This window comes from Pelobates fuscus, chromosome 9, assembly GCF_036172605.1.
Source record: "Pelobates fuscus isolate aPelFus1 chromosome 9, aPelFus1.pri, whole genome shotgun sequence".
Lineage (NCBI taxonomy): Eukaryota > Metazoa > Chordata > Amphibia > Anura > Pelobatidae > Pelobates > Pelobates fuscus.
Window position 1 is genome coordinate 15,192,825 of NC_086325.1, and position 17,701 is coordinate 15,210,525.

A 17,701-nucleotide genomic window follows, 5' to 3' on the forward strand; every position below is an offset into this window, starting at 1 on the left:
GGGACCTTCCTCAAGATCAAGTGATACAGTAACTAATTACATTATACACCATATACAGTAACTGTAACTATATACATTATACGCCATATACAGTAACAGTAACTATATACATTATACGCCATATACAGTAACTGTAACTATATACATTATACACCATATACAGTAACTAATTACATTATACACCATATACAGTAACAGTAACTATATACATTATACGCCATATACAGTAACTAATTACATTATACACCATATACAGTAACTGTAACTATATACATTATACACCATATACAGTAACAGTAACTATATACATTATACGCCATATACAGTAACTAATTACATTATACACCATATACAGTAACTGTAACTATATACATTATACACCATATACAGTAACTAATTACATTATACACCATATACAGTAACTGTAACTATATACATTATACACCATATACGGTAACTAATTACATTATACACCATAGACAGTAACTGTAACTATATACATTATACCCCATATACAGTAACAGTAACTATATACATTATACACCATATGCAGTAACTGTAACTATATAAATTATACCCCATATACAGTAACAGTAACTATATACATTATACACCATATACGGTAACTAATTACATTATACACCATATACAGTAACAGTAACTACATACATTATACACCATATACAGTAACAGTAACTATATACATTATACACCATATACAGTAACTAATTACATTATACACCATATACAGTAACTGTAACTATATACATTATACACCATATACAGTAACTAATTACATTATACACCATATACAGTAACTGTAACTATATACATTATACACCATATACGGTAACTAATTACATTATACACCATATACAGTAACTGTAACTATATACATTATACACCATATACAGTAACTAATTACATTATACACCATATACAGTAACAGTAACTATATACATTATACACCATATACAGTAACTAATTACATTATACACCATATACAGTAACTGTAACTATATACATTATACGCCATATACAGTAACAGTAACTATATACATTATACGCCATATACAGTAACTATATACATTATACACCATATACAGTAACTGTAACTATATACATTATACCCCATATACAGTAACTAATTGCATTATACACCATATACAGTAACTGTAACTATATACATTATACCCCATATACAGTAACTGTAACTATATACATTATACACCGTATACAGTAACTAATTACATTATACACCATATACAGTAACTGTAACTATATACATTATACGCCATATACAGTAACTGTAACTATATACATTATACAACATATACAGTAACTAATTACATTATACACCATATAAAGTAACTGTAACTTTATACATTATACGCCATATACAGTAACAGTAACTATATACATTATACGCCATATACAGTAACTAATTACATTATACACCATATACAGTAACTGTAACTATATACATTATACCCCATATACAGTAACTGTAACTATATACATTATACACCATATACAGTAACTAATTACATTATACACCATATACAGTAACTGTAACTATATACATTATACACCATATACGGTAACTAATTACATTATACACCATATACAGTAACTGTAACTATATACATTATACACCATATACGGTAACTAATTACATTATACACCATATACAGTAACTGTAACTATATACATTATACACCATATACGGTAACTAATTACATTATACACCATATACAGTAACTAATTACATTATACACCATATACAGTAACTGTAACTATATACATTATACACCATATACGGTAACTAATTACATTATACACCATATACAGTAACTGTAACTATATACATTATACGCCATATACAGTAACTGTAACTATATACATTATATGCCATATACAGTAACTATATACATTATACACCATATACAGTAACAGTAACTATATACATTATACACCATATACGGTAACTAATTACATTATACACCATATACAGTAACTGTAACTATATACATTATACACCATATACAGTAACAGTAACTATATACATTATACACCATATACGGTAACTAATTACATTATACACCATATACAGTAACTGTAACTATATACATTATACACCATATACAGTAACAGTAACTATATACATTATACACCATATACGGTAACTAATTACATTATACACCATATACAGTAACTGTAACTATATACATTATACACCATATACAGTAACAGTAACTATATACATTATACACCATATACGGTAACTAATTACATTATACACCATATACAATAACTGTAACTATATACATTATACACCATATACAGTAACTGTAACTATATACATTATACACCATATACAGTAACAGTAACTATATACATTATACGCCATATACAGTAACAGTAACTATATACATTATACGCCATATACGGTAACTAATTACATTATACACCATATACAGTAACTGTAACTATATACATTATACGCCATATACAGTAACTATATACATTATACACCATATACGGTAACTAATTACATTATACACCATATACAGTAACTGTAACTATATACATTATACGCCATATACAGTAACTGTAACTATATACATTATACCCCATATACAGTAACAGTAACTATATACATTATACCCCATATACAGTAACAGTAACTATATACATTATACACCATATACGGTAACTAATTACATTATACGCCATATACAGTAACTGTAACTATATACATTATACACCATATACAGTAACAGTAACTATATACATTATACACCATATACGGTAACTAATTACATTATACACCATATACAGTAACTGTAACTATATACATTATACACCATATACAGTAACTAATTACATTATACGCAATAGACAGTAACTGTAACTATATACATTATACGCCATATACAGTAACTATATACATTTATACATATTATATGATCACTAAAGTAATTACATACAGCATGTATATTATATCATAAATAGTCTCTGAGACTCATCCCCCCACCACGCCCCCCCATCCACTTCCTGACTGGTTTCCAGAATTAGTGTATTTCGGTTAACTCTATTGAGTTCTAAAACACGGGGGTGAATCTAACGTGTTGCTCGTGTAATTTGTAGAATCTGTGAAACACTTTTACATATTCGTAATTGCGAACAGCACTGGGGGTGGGCAGCAATATAGATTCATTTATTTATTACTGGCATTTATAAAGCGCCAACATATTCCGCAGCGCTGTACAATTGGGAAAGACAACACAATAAGAACAGACCGATACAACAGGTAGAGGGCCCTGCCCGTGAGCTTACAATCTACAGGTTGAAGTGGGGAGATGAAACAAGAGGTAGCAGAGGAATGTGTATGTGATAGCATTGAGATAATGGTATAACTGCAGCAGCTGACAGCATGTGAAGGTAATAAGGAGGTTGTGGCGAAACCAGCTTCGCCACTGTGAACTGGAGAGGCCTGGTTGCTAGCCTCCTGCCCTGCGACTACGGCCCCTGGACATATTGCTCTATAAAAACTATATTTGGGCATATTGTACTGTATATTACTGCTACTGGGCCTTTAAGGGCCATCCGTGAACTTATTGGGACTTTTGTGATACTGTACCTTTAAGACTGTAGAACATGGTACTTTAACCCTGCCTTTAATATCCTGTATGTATTTATGTGTTGAGCTAACCTGGGATATAGATATGCAGTATTCATCTGATTGTTCGGTAGAATCACTCCATTCAGTATATTGAGTGAAACTACCGAACAACCAGACCACCCAGGAATAAGTGTGCCTCCAATTACCGTTTGCAACAATGTTGCAAACAGGTAATGGGCAATCTATGTAATGTATTCTGTGTCCTCTGGGTGGCCGCCATTCAGGAGCCGAACACGTGGCGTCGGCCATCTTAAACTACCGAACAGCGGTGTTTTTCCTGTCGAGTGTCTGGAACTGAAATCGGACCCTTGACTAGGCAAGCACCGTTGAGACCTCCAGACTTCCAGGATTTCGTATAGAAACTACCGAATGACCCGCCGTTCGGTAGAAAGAACCCCACAAACAAGGGAATTCATTCAAACCCTCTCCAGGCTCTATAACACAGGCAATTCGTCTGTTTTCATTCCCTTGTTTGTGACCGACCGCAGGGCCAAAATGCATGGAACTGTTTTCGGATACTTTACCCATGCGGTCGATCAAATCTTTGGAACCCCATATCTCCCGAACCGTTCATCCGAATGACCTGATTCTTGAATATGTTGTCCCCCTGAATAAGGGCTATCAGGGGATACCTGTTTTGGAGGTGTAGCATATGTATTTGGGGTACATCCAGGAATTGGGGAAAAGGGTGTACGGTATAATTATGTTAAGTGTTAATCTAAGGGGAGGAAATGTGTGGGAGGTACATTCATGTGATTGGTTAATTTCATCCTCCCCCTGGGAGTGTCCTGTATGTACCTGTTTGTAATAAAAGCCAGGCTGGGTGTCCCAGTCCAGAGTTCCTGTTTTACCCTCAAAGTGATGTGTCATCTCATTATTGGGGGGGAAGGATTTATTGCATGCTGTTCCAGTTGACTGCTAGGAGTACAAGCCTATTCGTATGGTTCCTATTCAATGGTCCACAGCATTCATATGCTTGGGAGAATTTAAAAGGTTTCTCGGATCCAGTGTTCGTGTGTCTCCAGTCGGGAGAGTGGTGTTTGCAGTAGCTGCCTGTGCATCTGGAAAGGGGGATATCGCCTAAACTGGGTTTTATCCTCTTGTAAGTGAAACGGTCCGTTACAGAGGTGATTGGCTATGGTTCCAAACAGCTGGAAGAGCCTGCTGTATAGTAAGAAGGAACCAGGGTGGGTAGAGACAAGTAAAATTAAAAGGCCTTGTAGCTGGGATTAATGATGATTTGGGGCTAAGGGAGAGAGATAAAAAACAGTTACTTAAAATCTAGAGAGGTTCCAACACCAGTACTGTTTGATTTTCATTTAAAATAATTACATCAACGTGTTCAATAATGCTTAATAAACTGAAGTTTGGAGATCACTTTATATTAAAGGAATACTATAGTGTTTGGAGTACAAACATGTATTTCCTGTAGTTACCTGTTCAATGTTTTAGGTACCCAGCCCCACTCCAAGCTTTAACCACCTTTTCCGCACACGCCATGGTGGTCAGTCTTGCTGATCTCAGCCAATCGAGTGCTTTCCCATAAGAAAACACCATGCTGCACCAATCAGCATCTCCTCATAGATATCCATTCAATCAATGCATCTCTATGAGGAACATTCAGCGCCTCCATGCAGAGCGTAAAGACACTGAACGTGGGTGCTGCACATTGTGCAGTACTGAGATAGGAAGCACTTCTAGCGGCCGTCTGAGTGACTGTCACTAGAGGTGTTACTGGGCAGCAATGGAAAAACGCTGCATTTTCTCTGAATACATTATTTATATACATTCTACACCACAACAATTACATTAAGCTGTCGTGGTTCTGTTGATTGCAGTTTCACTTTAAATATCTATTTGACTTATCGAGGCATTATCTATACTTTGATACTTGGGAAAAATACATAAAATAGGTGTAAGTAAATGAAAACAACTAACATAAAAAAAAATATCATATTAGCAAACCTAGTCCGCTATCTGTATACATTGCAATAGGTGGAAAGCTTGGTATGGTTTTAGTAGCTGCATGATGGAACGAGGAGATTTAGCTCCAGTCTGTTTTAATCCATCTGTACCTCACTCTACACCTAACCCTCCATGTCCTGTCTTTTCAGTCCGTATTCCAATTTTATGACCCAGAACATAAAGGCTACGTGTCCACTGAAGACTTTGATAAGATCGTAGTTAGTCTACCGTTCTCCTGCCACATTCTGGAAAAGGAAAGGTATGTTTTCGGGTGGAGAGAAGCCCGATGATGATGGTAAAAGTGAGACAATTATGACATTAGATTGCCTCATTCACAGTGACGGGCCAATCAATCGCCAAGAGATGACATCTTACTTCATGAAAGCCAGTCATGTCTGCTCCAAGTTGGGTGTCCGTTTCCTGCAGAGCGTGGTGGAGGCGCGTCTGAAGAAATCTCCGCTGTGTGCCAATTGTGTAAGTACCAGCATCTAGTTCTGTTTTAACAGTGTGCAATACAGGGCTCTTTAGTAAATGTGGAGAGGGACAGACCACACTTGGTGGCAGAGGTCCACGAGCCAGAAATCTCCACATTTGGTCCATGTTATCCAAAATGATTTCCTTATCAAATTCCAAGTTGAGAGGGGATACTTCATATAATTCTCACCACCAATTCCATAAGGGGAAATCTCCCTTGGAGGCAACTAGGGTCAGCCCATATGATAAGAGACCAGCATGTCCACGCTTTCTATACGTTACCATATCCCCTGACGTTCTGCCATGTAGAAGACTGACTTTGCCCTTAGAGCAAATACATCACTGTCACTCATTGGCTGCAGGTCATGAGAAAGTATGACCCGATACGAGTTATAGGTGATTTCCATTGTTTAATTCAATGGTGTAAATTACAGAGAGCTAACACCTTTCATCAAAACCATATGATAATACACACTATACTATTTGGCCAAATGTACGAGGACAACCATAGTACTTATTGAGTTCAGATGTTTCAGCCTCACTCATTGCTAACAAGTGCATACATTCCCGTAGAGAGTCATGAAATCTCCATAGAACAGTGGGTCCCATTAAGAGCTCAGTGACTTTAAACGTGGCACTGTCACACGATCCAACATTTGTCAAGTCAATAAATTAAAATTATTTTGGCTTAAGGCTACACGAAACAAAGACATTTGCTTCCAACTAAAGCCTTGATTTAATGTTTTTGGATAAGCTTTTTCAATGATATTTTTAACATATAAAAAAAATATATCATATATAAAATTAAATCAATATACTAAAAAATTAAACTATTTTTCATAATATGAAATCGTTTTAAAAGTTTATTAAAAATATTAAATCAAGGCCTTTGTGGTAACATTTTGGGAAAAGGTCCTTTCCTGTTCCATCATAACTGTGTCCATGTACCCAAAGCAAGGACCATGAAGACATTGTTTGGTGGGTTTAGAGCGGAGGGACTTGAGTGGCCGGCACAGAGTCGGGACCCCTTTTGTCTACATTTTTCCATTCGGATTTAAGTTTGGTGTTTAGTGAAGAATGCTGTCTGTGAACCATTGGGATACATGTATAATATGATACTAAAAATTGCCACACTCACATCTGTTTAAACAGGACCTGAAACCTCATGGTGTCTTTGTAACTGTTTCAGATATAAGACATAATTTGTACTGAATGTGTCTCCCTCCCCCGTTTACTTTTCAGGTCTGGGCTGTGGCAAAGCAAGGTAATGGCTGCGGAGGTAATAAATGCAATCCAGTATATTATATTCACCCCATTAGGACCCCATTAACATTACCCTGTAAATCTGAAGAAACCATGTGTACCCCTAACTACAAAAAAAAGGACACCCAGGCTTTATTTTCTAAATGAATAATATAGATAATGAATTCAAAATAATTAACATAAAATGTAAAAATATGGTATTATGCAGACACTCCAGGCTCCCACACACATTAGATGCACTGTGTAGGTTAGGTTACAGTTAGTTATACTGGGTGGGTTTATATTATTAAAGGGACACTCCAGGCTCCCACACACATTAGATGCACTGTGTAGGTTAGGTTACAGTTAGTTATACTGGGTGGGTTTATCTTATTAAAGGGACACTCCAGGCTCCCACACACAGATGCACTGTGAAGGTTAGGTTACAGTTAGTTATACTGGGTGGGTTTATATTATTAAAGGGACACTCCAGGCTCCCACACACATTAGGTGCACTGTGTACGTAAGGTTACAGTTAGTTATACTGGGTGGGTTTATCTTATTAAAGAGACACTCCAGGCTCCCACACACGTTAGGTGCACTGTGTAGGTTAGGTTACAGTTATACTGGGTGGGTTTATATTATTAAAGGGACACTCCAGGCTCCGACACATGTTAGATGCACTGTGTAGGTTAGGTTACAGTTAGTTATATTGGGTGGGTTTATATTTAAAAGGACCACTCTAGTGCCAGGAAAACATACTCGTTTTCCTGGCACTAGAGTGCCCTGAGGGTGCCCCAACCCTCAGGGACCCCCTCCCGCCCGGCTCTGGAAAGGGGTAAGGGGTTAAAACTTACCTTTTTCCAGCGGTGGGCGGAGAGCTCTCCTCCTCCGATCCTCCTCCTCTTCTCCTCCCCGTTGGCTGAATGCGCACGCGCGGCAAGAGCTGCGCGCGCATTCAGCCGGTCACATAGGAAAGCATTCATAATGCTTTCCTATGGACGCTTGCGTGCTCTCACTGTGATTTTCACAGTGAGAATCACGCAAGCGCCTCTAGCGGCTGTCAATGAGACAGCCACTAGAGGATTAGGGGGAAGGCTTAACCCATTCACAAACATAGCAGTTTCTCTGAAACAGCTATGTTTATGAAAAAATGGGTTAACCCTAGAAGGACCTGGCACCCAGACCACTCCATTAAGCTGAAGTGGTCTGGGTGCCTAGAGTGGTCCTTTAAAGGGACACTCTAGGCTCCCACACACGTTAGATGCACTGTGTAGGTTAGGTTACAGTTAGTTATACTGGGTGGGTTTATATTATTAAAGGGACACTCCAGGCTCTCACACACGTTAGCTGCACTGTGTAGGTTAGGTTACAGTTAGTTATACTGGGTGGGTTTATATTATTAAAGGGACACTCTAGGCTCCCACACACCTTAGGTGTACTGTGTAGGTAACGTTCCAGTTATACTGGGTGGGTTTATATTTATTTAGGGACACTCCAGGCTCCCTCACACGTTAGGTGCACTGTGTAGGTTAAGTTACAGTTAGTTATACTGGGTGGGTTTATATTATTAAAGGGACACTCCAGGCTCCCACACACGTTAGATGCACTGTGTAGGTTAGGTTACAGTTAGTTATACTGGGTGGGTTTATATTATTAAAGGGACACTCCAGGCTCCCACACACGTTAGATGCACTGTGTAGGTTAGGTTACAGTTAGTTATACTGGGTGGGTTTATATTATTAAAGGGACACTCCAGGCTCCCACACACGTTAGATGCACTGTGTAGGTTAAGTTACAGTTAGTTATACTGGGTGGGTTTATATTATTAAAGGGACACTCCAGGCTCCCACACACGTTAGATGCACTGTGTAGGTTAGGTTACAGTTAGTTATACTGAGTGGGTTTATATTATTAAAGGGACACTCCAGGTTCCCACACACCTTAGGTGTACTGTGTAGGTTACGTTCCAGTTATACTGGGTGGGTTTATATTTATTTAGGGACACTCCAGGCTCCCACACACGTTAGATGCACTGTGTAGGTTAGGTTACAGTTAGTTATACTGGGTGGATTTATATTATTAAAGGGACACTCCAGGCTCCCACACACGTTAGATGCACTGTGTAGGTTAGGTTACAGTTAGTTATACTGGGTGGGTATTATTAAAGGGACACTCCCGGCTCCCACACACATTAGATGCACTGTGTAGGTTAGGTTACAGTTAGTTATACTGGGTGGGTTTATATTATTAAAGGGACACTCCAGGCTCCCACACACATTAGATGCACTGTGTAGGTTAGGTTACAGTTAGTTATACTGAGTGGGTTTATATTATTAAAGGGATACTCCAGGCTCCCACACACGTTAGATGCACTGTGTAGGTTAGGTTACAGTTAGTTATACTGGGTGGGTTTATATTATTAAAGGGACACGCCAGGCTCCCACACACATTAGGTGCACTGTGTAGGTTAGGTTACAGTAAGTTATACTGGGTGGGTGGGTTAGGTTACAGTTAGTTATACTGGGTGGGTAGGTTACACTGGGTGGGTAGGTTAGGTTACAGTTAGTTATACTGGGTGGGTAGGTTAGGTTACAGTTAGTTATACTGGGTGGGTAGGTTACACTGGGTGGGTGGGTTAGGTTACAGTTAGTTATACTGGGTGGGTAGGTTACACTGGGTGGGTAGGTTAGGTTACAGTTAGTTATACTGGGTGGGTAGGTTACACTGGGTGGGTAGGTTAGGTTACAGTTAGTTATACTGGGTGGGTAGGTTACACTGGGTGGGTAGGTTAGGTTACAGTTAGTTATACTGGGTGGGTAGGTTAGGTTACAGTTAGTTATACTATTAATAGAAATGTGGTCAGATTTTCCCTGCATGAGAATGTCATATGGTGTATTATAGGACTAGACCATGAGGTGATACAAAGTTGGGCCTTTCAACGTACAAATCCAGAAAAACACAATCTTGAAACCTGGGGTCCACACAGCAGAACCATGTGCCTCAAGGCAACACAGACTGAGGGACCCACAAAGGAACAGCCTGCTGCCCTTCAACACATGGCTACAGGAGACTCAGATCACAGAAAACAGTTATGCAGGGACCCCTGCTGGACATCACCAGAACTGCTGGCACAAATAAAGGAACTGCAGGAGGTAATAATAGAATAAAATAATAGCAAAACATTGAATCACACAGCATCTTATATATAACCACAGGGGGAAAAAGATAAACAGCACATTCAAACTAGCCTTTACTGCTCCCACTGGAAGGTTATTCCAGGTATCTACTACCCTTTCTATATCACTGTTACTGCTCCCACTGGAAGGCTATTCCAGGTATCTACTACCCTTTCTATATCACTGTTACTGCTCCCACTGGAAGGCTATTCCATGTATCTACTACCCTTTCTATATCACTGTTACTGCTCCCACTGGAAGGCTATTCCAGGTATCTACTACCCTTTCTATATCACTGTTACTGCTCCCACTGGAAGGCTATTCCAGGTATCTACTACCCTTTCTATATCACTGTTACTGCTCCCACTGGAAGGCTATTCCACGTATCTACTACCCTTTCTATATCACTGTTACTGCTCCCACTGGAAGGCTATTCCAGGTATCTACTACCCTTTCTATATCACTGTTACTGCTCCCACTGGAAGGCTATTCCAGGTATCTACTACCCTTTCTATATCACTGTTACTGCTCCCACTGGAAGGCTATTCCAGGTATCTACTACCCTTTCTATATCACTGTTACTGCTCCCACTGGAAGGCTATTCCAGGTATCTACTACCCTTTCTATATCACTGTTACTGCTCCCACTGGAAGGCTATTCCAGGTATCTACTACCCTTTCTATATCACTGTTACTGCTCCCACTGGAAGGCTATTCCAGGTATCTACTACCCTTTCTATATCACTGTTACTGCTCCCACTGGAAGGCTATTCCATGCATCTACTACCCTTTCTATATCACTGTTACTGCTCCCACTGGAAGGCTATTCCAGGTATCTACTACCCTTTCTATATCACTGTTACTGCTCCCACTGGAAGGCTATTCCAGGTATCTACTACCCTTTCTATATCACTGTTAGACTTTACTGCTCCCACTGGAAGGCTATTCCAGGTATCTACTACCCTTTCTATATCACTGTTACTGCGCCCACAGGAAGGCTGTTCCAGGTATCAACTACCCTTTCTATATTACTGTTACTGCTCCCACTGGAAGGTTATTCCAGGTATCTACTACCCTTTCTATATCACTGTTACTGCTCCCACTGCAAGGCTATTCCAGTTTTCTACTACCCTTTCTATATCACTGTTACTGCTCCCACTGGAAGGCTATTCCAGGTATCTACTACCCTTTCTATATCACTGATACTGCTCCCACTGGAAGGCTATTCCGTGTATCTATTACCCTTTCTATATCACTGTTACTGCTCCCACTGGAAGGCTATTCTAGGTATCTACTACCCTTTCTATATCACCGTTACACAGGGGCGGACTGAGAACCCTCAGGGCCCCCGGGCAAAATAAATCAAGGGCCCCCTTACAGGCCCCACCCATACTCCGCAGCAAGCGCCACCCATGTCCCGCCTCCATGCACCGCCTCCAGCCTCCACACCCTGCACAATCTTTAGACACAAGGAACAAAAGTGCAATAATCCCTTCAAGGCCCCAGTAGAGACTACAATTAAGGGCTAATGGGCCATGGAGGGGGGTCTTTCTAGCAGAGGCTATCTCAGTATCCTTTAGAGAGTGTGTTAGAAAGAATCCCCCCCAGGCCCTATTAGAGACTACAATGTAGTCTAATAGGCTTGGCAGGGGGTCTTTCTAACAGAGGCCATCTCAGTGTCCCTGCTGGAAACAGTCGCCTCCAGGCCCCAGTAGAGACTACAATTGAGGGCTAATGGGCCATGGAGGGGGGGAGCATTCTAGCAGAGGCTATCTCAGTGTCCTTTAGAGAGTGTGTTAGAAAGAATTTCCTCCAGGTCCCATTAGAGACTACAATGGAGTCTAATAGGGCCTGGAGGGGGGTCTCTCCAACACTCTGGTTCCTATTCACAATATAGCAACACAACATAGCTCGCTGATACCTAGGCCAAGTTGGCTCCTCTTACCTTAATTACTGTTGCTGGCTGGCAGTCTGTGGGCTTGCTGGAAGGCTGTGGGCTTACTGGCTGCGGCTGGCAGGCTGTGGGCTTGCTGGCAGGCTGTGGGCTTGCTGGCTACTGCCGGCAGGCTGTGGGCTTGCTGGCTGCGGCTGGCAGGCTGTGGGCTTGCTGGAAGGCTGTGGGCTTACTGGCTGCGGCTGGCAGGCTGTGGGCTTGCTGGCTACTGCCGGCAGGCTGTGGGCTTGCTGGCTACTGCCGGCAGGCTGTGGGCTTGCTGGCTGAGGCTGGCAGGCTGTGGGCTTGCTGGCTGTGGCTGGCAGGCTGTGGCTTGCTGGCTGGCAGGCTGTGGCTTGCTGGCTGCGGTTGGCAGGCTGTGGGTTTGCTGGCTTTAAGCCTAACTGGTGGCCTGTAGGCTGGCTGGCTGTCTACTGGCCAGCCTGTGGGCTGGCTGGCCTGTGGGTTGGCTGGCTTGCTGGCTACTGGGGCACTCGTAGATTATTTAAAGAAATAATCCATGCACAATAACCACTACTACTCTGTGTAGTCGTTATGGTGCCAGGAGGGCCGGGCCCCCCTCCCAGAGTAAGTAGTCAAACCGTTTAAGAACAGTTTGACAACTTACCTGGGGTCTGCTGGGATATGAGGCTGTAGTAGGGTATAGGAGCAGTGGTGCAATGTGTAAGGGGTGCAGTGTGTGTGAAAGGTTCAGTGTGTGTGAGGGGGTGTAGTGTGTGAATGTGTAGGGTGTGTGGGGCAATGTGTGTACGAGGGGGCTGTGTATGTGTGTGGCAATGTTAGTATGGGGGGCTGTGTGTGTATGGGTGGGCAGTGTGTGTGTGTGGCAATGTTAGTATGGGGGCTGTGTGTGTATGGGTGGGCAGTGTGTGTGTGTGTGTGTGTGAGGCAATGTGTGTAAATGTGTATGGTGTGTGTGGGGGCAGTGTGTGTGTATGGGGGGTAGTGTGTGAATGTGTATGGTGTGTGGGGGCAGTGTGTTTATGGGGCTAAAGTTCACTCTCACCACTGCGACCACCAGGAATACCTGGTGGTCACAGTGTTGAGAGTGAACTCTAGCCTGTAGCTCCAGGGCTAGAGTTTACTCTCGCAAGAGCCGTAACGTTGCCGTGGTAACCGCGGCAACGATCTGTGCTCGCGCAAGAAGGACCCAGAGGAGCTGCAGGCTGAGCTCCCGGGTCCTCTCTTCCTCCCTCCCCTGCCGGCTGCCCGCACGGTGCCTGCGGACAGGGGAGGGGGCAATTGCCCTCCTCTTACTCCCCCCTCCCCCTCTTCTTACCCCCCCTCCCCCTCTTCTTACCCCCTTCTTACTCCCACTCTCTTCTTACCCTCCCCCTCTTCTTACTCCCCCCTCCCCTTACTCCCCCTTCTTACTCTCCCCCTCTTCTTACTCCTCCCTCTTCTTACTCCCCCCTCTTCTTACCCCCTTTACTCCCCCCTCTTCTTACCCCCTCCCCCCTCTTCTTACTTTCCCCTCTCCCTCTTCTTACTCCCCCCTTCCTCTTTTACTCCCCCCTCCCCCTCTTCTTACTCCCCCCTTCCTCTTTTACTCCCCCCTTCCTCTTTTACTCCCCCCTCCCCCTCTTCTTACTCCCCCCTCCCTTCTTACCCCCTCTCTCTCTTCTTACCCCCCTCTCTTCTTACCCCCCTCCCTCTCTCTTCTTACCCCCTCTCTTCTTACCCCCCTCCCTCTCTCTTTTTACCCCCCCACTCCCCTCTCTCTTTTTACCCCCCTCCCTCTCTTTTAACCCCCCCTCCCTCTTTTAAACCCCCCTCTCTCTCTTTTAACCCATCTCTTTTAACAACCCCCCTCTCTCTTTTACCCCCACTCCCTCTCTCTTTTAACCCCCCATCCCTCTCTTTTAACCCCCCCTCCCTCTCAACCCCCCCCTCTCTTTTAACCCCCCCTCCCTCTCTTTTAACCCCCCCTCTCTCTTTTAACTCCCCCCCTCTCTCTTTTAACTCCCCCCCTCCCCTCCCTCCCTCTCTCTTTTTACCCCCTCCCCGTAGCGTGGCCGAGCTGCTCTGCGTCCGCGGTGCCGGCCGGATTGATAGGAAGGTGCACACACACTGAGTGTGCACCTTCCTGTCAGTCCGGCCGGGTACAGGAAACAGAAACTCCTGTTCCGCGCGGAACAGGAGTTTCTGTTTCCTGTACCCGGCCGGACTGACAGGAAGGTGCACACTCAGTGTGTGTGTGCACCTTCCTATCACTCCGGCCGGCACCGCGGACGCAGAGCAGCTCGGCCACGCTACGGGGAGGGGAGGTGAGAAGCTGCAGCCGCCTGAGCGCTCTTAAGAGAGCGCTTAGGCGGCTGCAGCATTTAAAGGGGCGGCCGGGCCCCCTGATGGCGGGCCCCCCTCCCGGCCGGGCCCTCGGACCATGTCCGAAGTGCCCGACCGGTCAGTCCGCCCCTGCCGTTACAGCTCCCACTGGAAGGTTATTCCAGGTATCTACTACCCTTTCTATATCACTGTTACTGCTCCCACTGGAAGGCTATTCCAGGTATTTACTACCCTTTCTTTATCACTGTTACTGCTCTCACTGGAAGGCTATTCCTGGTATCTACTACTCTTTCTATATCACTGCATTTATTTTCACACTTTTTCTTCATTTTATCTTGTTATACATGAAATTTTGTTTATCCAGGAAAACGTGGATAATTCTGATTTGTCGCAGTTCTTGTATATCATGTGAAATACACCGTTCTTTTGTGTGGTTTCTTTTAGGAGCGTGACCGTCTGTTGCTAGAGAATGCTGGCTTGCATTGCTCCAACTCACAGATGTCTGCAGAGAACGCCAGACTACAGAGTCAACTCTACAGCCTGCAGCAGGACTTGCGCAAACTCAGCCTGGACTCAGTGACACAAGCCGCCATTTTGCAAATCCTCCAATCTATTAACGCGCTACAGCTGCAGTGTGATGGCGAGTCTTGATAATTATAAAAGTTTTGCTGCAGTAAATGTGGAGCAACATTTTAAAAGTGAAGCAGTTACCATGGGAAAAAAGTAGACTGTTCCCATGGATTCCTTTGGTTTCCACAGCAACTGCCCAACTTTTAGAACATTGAATCAATGTTGTGAGAGTTAATAAACACAAGCCCCCAGCAAAAAGCAAGCTTGATGGATAAAGCACAAACATTATTCTAGGCTCTGATACTCCGGCGTTAATGATTGTAACAAGACATTTTCTCTTGGGTGAAATAATTCTTGCGGAGGAGGCTGATCGGAGTCATTAGATCCAAGTTAATGTGCCTGAAAATCCTGGACTCGCACTCACTGATACCGTTACAAAGTACTATTAGGCCAGTTGATAAAGTCGAAAAGTTACACCAGACGATATATTTATGGGACTGACTGACATCTTTCATGTTTGTAAATAGCCTTTTCACATTGCTGGAGCTGCAAGTTATCGTTTAAAAAAAAAAAGTCTCCAGGGGCTTTTCCACAGTTATTTTGTTTATTAAATAAACCTCTAATATCTATGATGTCCAAAATAATGCTTTATGTAACAGAATGAGTCTCAAGTTCTGTGGAATTGTGTAATGTAAGCAGATCTGTGGGTACAAACATCAGCTAAAGCAGAGATGTGTGAGAACAGGTAAATGCATATAGGATCTAAATACCTAGAATTGCTGAATACTCCGATTCCCAACCGGTCTCATCCATGCCCGTGAGTTCATTTAAAGGAACAAACATGTATTCCTAGCGCTATAGAGACTAGCCACCGTTTAGATGACTAGGGCCCCGTTCCATGGCAAATAAATGGTTAATTAACCATTACTCAATACTTTCCTATGGGGATCTTTCATATGGGGGGGGGGGGGGTCTCCGTGAGGACATCCAGCATCAAATAATTGCGATTTACTCCGTGTAAATCGCAGAAGCGGCCTCTATTGGCTGTCAGGGAGAAAACTGCTATGTTTTCAGCTGCAGGGTTAAATCTAGGGGGGGGGCTGGCACCCAGACCACTTCATTGAGCTGAAGTGGTCTGGGTGCCTATAGTGGTCCTTTAACGCAGGATCCTCTCGCTGAGCGTACAGTCCAAATATATAGAAATTCTCCATCAGCATTTCAAGTAATGGTGCAGTCTCGTTCACCATTTGTGTCTGTATGGCCTTCATGAAGGCAACTAATTGGCTTTTACACAGGAGAACAAAAAAGTCCAAACCGTGACTTTAAATTCTTAGCGTATGTCTCCTTACAGTGCAAACATCAGAGATAGGACCGAGGGAATTCCCAACTCACAGTCTTACCAGGATGTTTAGCCATTAAAATATGGAATAGTAGCAAATTGAAAATTGAATTGTAAAGGTTAGGCAAAAATGTCCAAGCTGTGTCTCAGACTAGCTATACCTGCGAGTTTATTTATTGCAGTGCTTAGTAACAACAAAAAAGTGTCATTTCTAAAACTTGTCAAACTGCGCAAAACTGTGGACGTTTTCAGAGCAGAATGATGCAGACACGGACTATTCCTGGTCCCACATTCCTGTTTGCAGAAAAGGTCCCACAAGCCTCCCGGACAATAAGAAGTAGAGAAGGTGCCACACAGAACATTTGATTTATTTAAGTCATTTTATTCAGCAGATTTTAACTTTTCTAAATATACAAAATATATTAAAGCATTTCAATCTGCCAACTGTAAGGTATGAAATTTGCTTTTGGATCATCACTAATTTATCCACATTATCAAATAAACCATTAATCAAAGCTGACAATATGTAAACGGCCCTTCCGCCCATCAGATGGAGGACCAAGGTCGGAGGTGCCGAGGCATGTTCTTGTAAAGCACGACTGAATATACCAGAATTGCTAACTTATCAGAGGTTTACTTTATTTACCCCAGAATGTTAGAACAGAAACCATTTATTCCTTGGGGCTTCAACAAATGTTCAAAAACATCCAAAAGTAAAAACGTCATATCTATCTATATGTAACTAAATTAACATTTTTATTTTCCATTTCACCAAATGATTGATACAATATGCCACCATGTTCAGCGCTAACTTCATTGAAACTGCAAAGTTTCTGTAGAATTTTTGTTAACAGATCCCTACATTTTGACTGTGAGACTAAACAAAAGCAGTGCATCACAAAACACAGCAGCCTCAAAAAAAAAATAAAAAAATTATATATATATATATATTAGATGATCAAACTATAATTAGATGCACATTAAAAAAATAATTTTTATTCAGTACTA

General features: G+C 42.2%; 1 protein-coding gene across 2 annotated transcripts in view; it reads left to right on the forward strand.

The window, feature by feature from the left end:
- Positions 1-15,981, forward strand: part of RASGRP4 (RAS guanyl releasing protein 4) — an 80,213-nt gene extending 64,232 nt beyond the window's left edge. For both annotated transcript variants that reach the window (XM_063431275.1, XM_063431274.1), the window contains 5 exons: positions 5,800-5,909; positions 5,989-6,124; positions 7,367-7,403; positions 10,271-10,521; positions 15,229-15,981. In XM_063431275.1, the coding sequence (XP_063287345.1) occupies positions 5,800-5,909; positions 5,989-6,124; positions 7,367-7,403; positions 10,271-10,521; positions 15,229-15,435 (741 nt within the window). In that variant the 3' untranslated portion in view covers positions 15,436-15,981. The remainder of the gene's footprint in view (positions 1-5,799; positions 5,910-5,988; positions 6,125-7,366; positions 7,404-10,270; positions 10,522-15,228) is intronic.
- Positions 15,982-17,701: the final 1,720 nt, after the last annotated feature.